Source organism: Bos taurus, chromosome 2, assembly GCF_002263795.3.
Source record: "Bos taurus isolate L1 Dominette 01449 registration number 42190680 breed Hereford chromosome 2, ARS-UCD2.0, whole genome shotgun sequence".
Classification (NCBI taxonomy): Eukaryota; Metazoa; Chordata; class Mammalia; order Artiodactyla; family Bovidae; genus Bos; species Bos taurus.
This window is the reverse complement of record NC_037329.1, coordinates 35088537-35098696: the sequence shown is the minus strand read 5'-3', so window position 1 is coordinate 35098696 and position 10160 is coordinate 35088537. Positions and strand designations below refer to the sequence as shown.

Genomic DNA, 10160 nt, shown 5'->3' with positions numbered 1-10160 from the left:
TTTGAAAGTTTTATGCAGTAAAAAATAACATAAACAAATTTACAGAGGGAGCCAGGTTTTCTCACCCACCACATCAACAAAGCAGTTCGGCATTATTGTTTTATGTACTGATGCTCCATGTAAGGTTCTATCTAACAAAATGTTCTTGTACTAGAATAAGATAAAGAGGAGGAAGAAGTTGAAAAACACTCTCTAGTTGTGCACACTAAGGCCCAGAGCAGTTAAGGTCACAGAGTCACAATCTGCTCTAGACTTGTGCTGTTTTGTTGTTTGTTTTGTTTCTTTTTATTATCCCTTTGTTAAGATTAAAAAACACTATATTGCCATTAAAATAAATCCTCTTTTTCAGTAATAAAAGAGCCTACTGATTTTTTCAGTTTGCTTAGTCCTTAGTAGTTTTGAATCTTTTTCATGTGTCCCATTATTGATTATTTAATTACTTATTAGCACTGTCTGAAAATATGTAGGTTAGGAAAAATGGAATAGACTTTGCAAAGAAACGTACAATGGGTGTGTTTCTTTTAGAGGTATTTAAAAATTCTTCCAAACAAAAATTCATTAGAACTGCCTTAAAACTCCTTTTATAGTGTAAGCAAAATCCTGTGGACTCTGTTAAGGTATCTTTTTCTTATGCAGTTGTCAAGTGTGCAAGAAAACTACTTGTGTTTATTTGGAGTTTATCCTCCTAATAAACGCATTTCATTAAAAAAAAAATTCATTAGAGACCTTACTTGATGGTCCAGTGGTTAAGAATCCTCCTTGCAATGCAGGGGATACACGTTTGATCCTTGGTCTGGGAGGATTCCACATGCCGTGGAGCAACTAAGTCTGTGTACCACAACTACTGAGCCCACACGCTGCAACTGTTTAAAGAAAGAAAATGAAGTCGCTCAGTGGTGACCGACCCTCTGCAACCCCATGGACAGTAGCCTGCACCAAGCTCCTCGGTCCATGGGATTTTCTAGGCTAGAGTACTGGAGTGGGTTGCCATTTCCTTCGCCAGGGGATCTTCCCTACCCGGGGATCGAACCCAGGTTTCCCGCATTGTAGACAGACACTTCACTGTTTGAGCCAAGCCTGCATGCCTGTGCTTCTCAACAGGGAAGAAGCTTGTGCTCCGCAACAAGAAAAGACACTGAGATGAGAAGCCCGCGAACCACAAGTTGAGAGCAGCCCACACTTGCTGTAACTAGCGAAAGCCAGCACTCAGCAACGAAGAACTGCTAGAGTCAGAACGTAAACAATGAAAATAAAGAAATCTTAAAAAAAATTCATTAGCGCTCTTTCCCGCCTGGAACCATGGTGGGTGCAGAAGAGAAGAAAAAGAAGGTTTCTGCTCTGCCAGAAACCCTTAAGAAAAAGCGAAAGAATTTCACAGAGCTTAAGATCAAGCGACTGAGAAAGAAGTTTGCCCAAAAGATGCTTCGAAAGGCCAGGAGGAAGCTTATCTATGAAAAAGCTAAGCATTACCACAAGGAATACAGGCAGATGTACAGAACTGAAATTCGAATGGCTAGGATGGCACGAAAAGCCGGCAACGTCTATGAACCCGCGGAACCCAAATTGGCGTTTGTCATCAGGATCAGAGGTATCAATGGTGTGAGCCCAAAGGTTCGAAAGGTGCTGCAGCTCCTTCGCCTCCGGCAGATCTTCAATTGCACCTTTGTGAAGCTCAACAGGGCATCAATTAACATGCTGAGAATTGTGGAGCCATACGTTACATACTGCTAAATCGCTTCAGTCGCGTCCGACTCTGTGCGACCCCATAGACGGCAGCCCACCAGGCTCCCCCGTCCCTGGGACTCTCCAGGCAAGAACACTGGAGTGGGTTGCCATTTCCTTCTCCAATGCATGAAAGCGAAAAGTGAAAGTGAAATAGCTCAGTCGTGTCTGACTCCCAGCGACCCCATGGACTGCAGCCCACCAGGCTCCTCCATCCATGGGATTTTCCAGGCAAGAGCACTGGAACGGGGTGCCATTGTCTTCTCCATACATTGCATGGGGGTACCCAAATTGAAGTCTGTAAATGAATTGATCTACAGGCGTGGTTATGGCAAAATCAACAAAAAGTGAATTGCCCTGACAGACAACGCATTGATTGCTCGATCTCTTGGGAAATACGGAATCATCTGCATGGAGGATCTATCTGATTCATGAGATCTATACCTTTGGAAAACGTTTCAAAGAAGCAAACGACTTCCTGTGGCCCTTTAAATTGTCTTCTCCACGAGGTGGAATGAAGAAAAAGACTACCTATTTTGTAGAAGGTGGAGATGCTGGCAACAGGAAAGACCAGATCAACAGACTTATTAGAAGGATGAACTAAGGTATCTACCAGGATTATTTTTGTAATCTGGTCAGTAATAAACAATTGAAACAAAAAATAAATTAAATTAAAAAGTCATTAGCAACACACAGCCTAATGAAATTTGGCATAATGCCAAATGTCCAAAGTATTTTATTATAAAGAAGATGTCACCTTCAAGGCAATTACATAACACAGGTACCTTGGCTGGTATCACAACTCTGCTGCTGCTGCTGCTAAATCGCTTCAATCGTGTCCGACTCTGTGCGACCCCATAGACGGCAGCCCACCAGGCTCCCCCGTCCCTGGGATTCTCCAGGCAAGAACACTGGATTGGGTTGCCATTTCCTCCTCCAATGCATGAAAGTGAAAAGTGAAAGTGAAGTCGCTCAGTTGTGTCTGACTCTTAGCAACCCCATGGACTGCAGCCTACCAGGCTGCTCCGTCCATGGGATCTTTCTAGCAAGCCTTTTTAACATGCTAGTCTCATAAAGTTACTTCTTATAAATATACATAAATTAGCATTTATACATATGTGTACATACATGCTTTGATGTTGCATTGCATGTGAATATTAATTTTTTTATCAGAATGATTAATAGTTCAGTTGCTCTTGTAAGTATTGATGGTCCAATCATGTTTTGAAACATGAAATAAAAAATTCTTTCTCAGTAGGGAAAAGTAATCTGTGTTTATTTAATTCTTAATCAAATTATTTGTACTTTGAACATTGTACTCAATGGCTGAGATTTATTGCAAATGTTACCATCTACCTACAGAGAACTCGTCATTCATGAACATCAAATCCTCTTCATGAATTAGTTTATTTTCCCCCAAATTGTTTGGAATTCATGTATTTACACTAACATGATGGATGTCAGTTTGAGTAAACTCCGGGAGTTGGTGATGGATAGGGAGGCCTGGCATGCTGCAATTCATGGGGTCAAAAAGAGTCGGACATGACTGAGCGACTGAACTGAATACTAACATTTTAAAGCATTAAGGTTATTGATTAATTTATTAAATATACAATAATTATACAAAGTTATCACAAAATGCTAAGAAAAAAAGATTAACAGGGTTTATAGAATCCCATGGACACAGGAGCCTGGTAGGCTGCAGTCTATGGGGTCGCCAAGGGTCGCACACGACTGAGCGACTTCACTTTCACTTTTCACTTTCATGCATTGGAGAAGGAAATGGCAACCCACTCCAGTGTTCTTGCCTGGAGAATCCCAGGGACAGGGGAGCCTGGTGGGCTGCCGTCTGTGGGGTCGCACAGAGGTGGACATGACTGAAGCGACTTAGCAGCAGCAGCAGCAGCATAGTGAACTAATCTGCAAATCAAATAAATTCATTACAAAAATAGTTATACCTAATAATAGGACTCTTTATAGATCCAATTAATATTATCCAACAAAGATAATCTTGTTTAAGCTACCTCATTAGAGGCTAAGAAAGCTTTTGAAGTTTAAATGGAGCAGTATTTTCTGATATTTAACACATTTTTAATTTAATTTTCCTATTTCTAAGTGGATCAAATTTATTTTATAAAAGGTTCAGAATTTTATGTAAGTCCTAACCAATGGTTCACTAATATTTTTCTGTTAAAACAGGAACCAAGTGTAAGTTTCTGGATTTTATAAAATTAAGAAAAAAATTTTTTTTTCTAATTCTTAAGAAGAGACTGGCTTTATGTAAACAATATTGTGCATATTGAAACAAATAATAAATGACAGTATTTTATTTCTCTGAATCCTGGGGTAGAAAAGCAGTTGGGTTTTTAGTGGTGATCTGATACAGCCAATTGCCTTAAGTGAGAATACACATAAATAGCGTCTCCAAGTGATCACTTAAAATTAAAAAATAAAAAGAAGCCATAATCTAGAGACACTGAGCTATTAGGTCTTTACTCTGCTACTTTCTTTTGGGCACTCTCTATCCTAACAATTTTAGGAGAGATACTTTAGTTTTGTTCAGTTGTAAACTCCCCAGGTAGTAAATGGGAGATAGGAGATTATCAGTCCAAAAATTGGGTATCTCCCTGTGCCTCTTATTTTAAAGCTCTCAAGAACTGATATATTTGATGCTGTCCTTGCCTCTTTGATCATAGCTAATGAAGCTCTTCAAAACTGTCATGCTGTATCTTATGTGGAATATAGAATATTCGGTATTTTTCTCAAAATAACATTCAATTGAATTCACCTGTTAGTTTTATTTTCTATGTTAAAACCCCCAAATTACTTTCATCTTTATTCATGCTTTCTATTATTAAAACAATTACTATTGTTGTTTGTTCTTTTTCTTAAAATGTGATAAAGCTAGATATAGGGTTCTAAAAGGGGCCTAGTCAATGGCAAAAATAGGAAGAAATTACATCCTTGCATATGCTTTCTTGAACAGGAATGGAGAGGGGGAGGTTAAGAAGTATACAAATGAGAAAGATGGAGATTTTGGTAAACTTTGTAACCGTAGGTAGTGGTAAGCAGAGAGAGGCGTATCCTAAAAGCCCTGAGTGTGCCTATGAAAATGGCCAGAAGCATAACCCTGTATGAAAGGGGCAGGCAGCTTTGTGGGGGTGAGGAGAGAAAATATGATGAAGATTAGCCAGCCACCAAAATGGAAAATAATTTTTTAAGATTAAAATTAAATGTCTCTTTATCAGCCATCATGCGTGATGAAGTCAGTTTTTAACTGTGGATTACCACAGTCATTTTTCCTGTGTATGCTAGCAGAATTACATTACATGGCAGTTTCAACTCACTGAAGAAAGTCAAAATTTGGGAATATTTATGCAAGGTTAATAACAAAACATGCATATTTTGATGCAAAAAACAATGAAGAGATCTTAAAAATAGACTCAGGAATATGTAAAACCATTAGAAAGGGGTCAGATGGATTGGGTAGCGATTTTAAGGATTTGTGTGAGTGCATTTGTGTTGGGATTTAAAGTATAATAAGCAGGATTTGATATTTTTTGTTTGTTTTTTTGCTACAAAGTGAAATGGGTAGACTCTGGAGATGTGAAATAGTGGTCACTAGATATTTAAATTTGAAATTCTTATAGACAAAATTCTGTGCAAAATGACTCAATATCATATATCATTTGCTTACATTTGTATATTCAGCGTATAGGCCACCATGGCTATTCTAAATATACTATTCTGAAACCAGAGCTTTTTCTTATAATTAATACTATCTATTCCTTGAATTTGGGATTATTAGAAATGAAGTTTAAACTATTGGATAATTCTACCTATCATACCATACTCTTTGGTTATCCATATTTTTCAAGCTGAATATGCTTCATTCTAAGTACTATCCTAGACAAAATGTTACAAAGCTGCTTTTAAAGTCCTATGTAAATATATAAATAAATATTAAGGTATTCTAAAGCCAAAGTATTTGAGAAAGAGAAGGTGTGCACCATTAGAAAAGATTGACCTGGGCTTGAAATTTGTGTGCCATATGCTAAGTCGCTGTAGTCATGTCCAACTCTTTGCAACCCTATGGACTGTAGTCCATCAGCCTCCTCTGTACATGGGTTTCTCCGGGAAAGAAGACTGGAATGGGTTACCATCTTTTCTCCAGGGGATCTTCCAACCCAGGGATCAAACCCCTGTCTCTTACGTCTCCTGCATTGGCCGGTGAGTTCTTTACCACCGGTGCCACCTGGGAAGCCCCTGGGCTTGAAACTTGGATTTTCTCAATTTCATGCTCATCATTTGAAAAGTGATGGTGTTGGACTTTTAAGTACATGGTCAACTATTTACTTGTTAACTCTTTGCCTGAGATAGTTGAACCTCGATTTCCTTCTAAGGCCAAAAGGATACAGTGATAATCAAGACAAGATACAGTCCCTGTCTTATAAAACTTGAGGTTGAGTGATAGTAAAAGCTGACATTATTTTTATAGGCCCAGTACTATGCTAAGTGCATCATATGCACTATTTCATTTAGTCACATAATCCTACCAGGTTGTTAATATTATTTTGATTTTATAGAGAAGAAGACTCAAGCTTATAGAGATTAGGTGACTTGCCCAAGGTAAGCAAAAGATGGAACCAAGATTTGATTCTAGAACTGTCAGATACCACAGTCTGGATTATTGTAGCTATGTAATAAGTCTTGGAGTCAAGTAGTATAAATAATTTACCTTTATTTTCTCTTTTTCTCACCATTGTTTTGGTTTTTAAGTCCTTTACATTTCCATATGAATTTAAGAATCAGCTTGGGGAGAATTGATAACCCAGCATTAAATCTGATTCCATTACTTAGAAATATTTTGATCCTTTGGGGTCCTGCTTTTAAGCTTTTTAAGTAGGACCGAACCTGCTTTTCACGTATGGCTAGTTATCCCCCGTTACTGAAACATACCATTCTTGGTGCTCTTACTGATGCTGTTTTAATTATGAGGTTTTTTCCTAAGGCTAGTTTTTATTATTATTTTTATTATTCCCAGCCCTTATGAACCACTCTACCGTCTAATTCTTTCAATGGTTCTTTCCCCAGCCACATGCATGCACTGATTACCAATCAACTGAATATTCAAGGTGGTCATTCTATAGATCTCTGGCATTCTCCCTGTGTATCTCCCTCCTCTCTAGTTCTCTGCCTGATGAACTCTAGCAGCCTGGCTTCCCCAGACTCCCACCTCTGTCTCTTAAATTCTGGTAGGCCTCTGGGTTCACCTGAGTTCTTTTCTTCCTGTGTTGAGGCTTGGACATTTTCTCCAGGCAGTGAACTGGGACAACTGGAAGAACCAGAGCACTCTGTTCACTTGTTTTCCATCTCTCAGGGTTCATTGTCTTTTTTTTTTCTGGCTGCACCATGTGCTTATGGAATCTTAGTTCCCCAACCAGGGATTGAACCCAGGCCCTCAGCAATGAAAGCACAGAGTCTTAACCACTGGACCATTGGGGACTTCCCCTCATTGTCATTTTATGCTTGATGTCCATTGTCTTCTTCCTTCCTACTAGAGATGACAGTCTCTCTAGCAGTTAGCCATTAGAGTGTAAACAGAAGTGATTATGTGTAAGTTCTAGTTCAAGCTCTTAACTAAAAGCTGCTTGCCCCTGATTCCTCTTTCCTTTTCCCACATGCCATAATATGAGAGGATGATGGCACAGCTGGCAGACAGACCCCAGGCTTCTGAGAACCTCATGGAGCACTGCCACTCTGACCCCCTCACTACTGTGATCTTCAGGTGAGATAGAAACAAATGTGATAACTTGTTTTGTTGTTGTTCAGTTGCTCAGTCGTGTTCGACTCTTTGGGGCACCATGGACTGCACCATGCCGGGCTTCCCTGTCTTTCACTATCTCCCAGAGCTTGCTCAAACTTATGTCCATTGAATCAGTGATGCCATCCAACCGTCTCATCCTCTGTCATCCCCTTCTCTTCCTGCCTTCAATGCTTCCCAGCATCAGGGTCTTTTCCAATGAGTTGGTTCTTCACATCAGGTGGCCAAAGTTTTGGAGCTTCAGCTTCAGCATCAGTTCTTGCAATGAATATTCAGGATTGATTTCCTTTAGGATACTGTTTGATCTCCTTGCTGTCCAGGGGACCCTCATGAGTCTTCTCCAGCACCGCAGTTCAAAAGCATCAATTCTTCGACACTCAGCATTCTTTACGATCCAACTCTCACGTCCATACATGATTACTGGAGAAACCATAGCTTTGACTATACGGAACTTTGTAGGCAAAGTAATGTCTCTGCTTTTTAATATGCTGTCTAGATTGGTCATAGATTTTCTTCCAAGGAGCAAGCGTCTTTTAATTTCATGGCTGCAGTCACCATCTGCAGCGATTTTGGATAACTGTTTAAGCCACTACTATTTTGGTCTTTGCTAAAGCAACTCATATACTAATCAGTACAGCCAAGGAAAGTAAATAACTTCCCAGATTCATACACACAGGAAGTAATGGAGTTAATTTATCAACCCAGATTTATCTATGATCATAATCATTGTCCCGGGTTTCCCAAATTTTGGTTATATTTGTGCCATTTTCACAATTTTTCCCATATCCACTTATTGTTTACTTAATACTTTTCCTTAAATAGATGATTTTAGAAGAAATTGTTATCTTAAGCAATAATAGTCATTAAATTAAAGGTCTGATATGCTTTATATATATATATTTTTAGTATACATCAAAATAAGTATATATCCATTAATATAAAAGATGTCCACAGATGTCTAAAATCATCTTGTGTACCACCTGTGGTATTCATGAAAAACACTGAGAAATACACGGTATTTTGATTTTGCCTCTTAATCAATTAATCAAAATGAGTAGAGATCGCAGTGAGAAGAAAGACCAGACTCATCTGGAAGAATTAATTACACGATAATTACAGCCATGAAATTAAAAGACGCTTACTCTTTGGAAGGAAAGTTATGACGAACCTAGATAGCATATTGAAAAGCAAAGACATTACTTTGCCAGCAAAGGTCCATCTAGTCAAGGCTATGGTTTTTCCAGTGGTCATGTATGGATGTGAGAGTTGGACCATGAAGAAGGCTGAGCATCAAAGAATTGATGCTTTTGACCTGTGGTGTTGGAGAAGACTCTTGAGAGTCCCTTGGACTGCAAGGAGATCCAACCAGTCCATCCTAAAGGAGATCAGTCCTGGGTGTTCATTGGAAGGACTGATGCTAAAGCTAAAACTCCAGTACTTTGGCCACCTCATGTGAAGAGTTGACTCATTGGAAAAGACTCTGATGCTGGGATGGATTGGGGGCAGGAGCAGAAGGGGATGACAGAGGATGAGATGGCTGGATGGCATCACCGACTTGATGGACATGGGTTTGGGTGAACTCCGGGAGTTAGTGATGGACAGGGATGCCTGGCATGCTGCAGTTCATGGGGTCGCAAAGAGTTAGACACGACTGAGCAACTGAACTGAACTGAACTGAACAGAACACTTCCTCACTCTATCCCCAGGATTTCCAAGATAGTTGTTCATCAATTTCCTCTATTTGCCAATATTATGAAAAGATCTATGAGTTTTCAAATTTCCCTGTTGAGTGTCGTCTCCTTGGAGCAGCATTCCAATCTCAGTGGACTGCTAAACCCATGCATCTGCCTGTTTTAGAAAGAAGGTAGTCACATACATTCTAAAGTGTCACAGACATCTAAAATTATACCTGTTAACACTTAGGAAAAATAAAATGAAAATATAGAAGGAAGTGACATTAATTGCATATCAGTTGCTTTTCCACCAAATTAAAAAAAAATCACTGGTTACTATGAATTTTAATTCTGCTACTAACTAGCAACAGGACCTTTCTTATGCAAGGTATCCTCTTCTGGTTTCATTTTACTGAAGTGAAAAATGAAGAGTTTGAAAGTATACAAAATAATAATAATAATAACTCCATAGTAGAGAATGTTGCAGAGTCATGACTTGGCATTTCAGAAAAGAGTAAATATAAATGGTTAACAAACACTTGAAAGATATTCAACTTTATTAGTAATCAGGAATATGTAAATTAAAGCAAAATGATACATCATTGTACTTTCATTAGCTTGGCAAAAATTAAGAAGTCCAACAAAATTAAGTGCTAGTGATGATGCAGAGTAACAAGAAAAGTTTGAACATTAAATGGAATTACAATTTGACATTATCAAGTTAAAATTGACAACACACATGCCTTTGAACCCAGCAATTTTACTTGTAGGTATAGTCTTGAAAATCTCTTGGTTAGATAGACCAGGGAATATAGAGAATGTTTATAGCATTCATAATAGCAAAAAAAAAAAAACAAAACTAGAAACAATCCAAATGCCCATCAACTGGAGAATGATAAATGGTATATAATCAGTTCAGTTCATTTCAGTCGCTCAGTCGT

At 38.6% G+C, this 10160-nt stretch overlaps 1 protein-coding gene and 1 non-coding gene across 2 annotated transcripts; one reads left to right on the top strand and one right to left on the bottom strand.

Moving 5' to 3' along the window:
* The first annotated feature begins 1284 nt into the window (after positions 1-1284).
* LOC781646 (large ribosomal subunit protein uL30-like) lies at positions 1285-1746 on the top strand. The gene has a single exon (XM_059880393.1). The coding sequence runs from the start codon at positions 1300-1302 to the stop codon at positions 1729-1731; it is 432 nt and encodes a 143-aa protein (XP_059736376.1). The 5' UTR covers positions 1285-1299; the 3' UTR covers positions 1732-1746.
* A 5408-nt stretch (positions 1747-7154) lies between these two features.
* Positions 7155-7227, bottom strand: TRNAE-UUC (transfer RNA glutamic acid (anticodon UUC)). Its single transcript has one exon. It is a non-coding gene; the product is annotated as a tRNA-Glu (tRNA).
* Positions 7228-10160: the final 2933 nt, after the last annotated feature.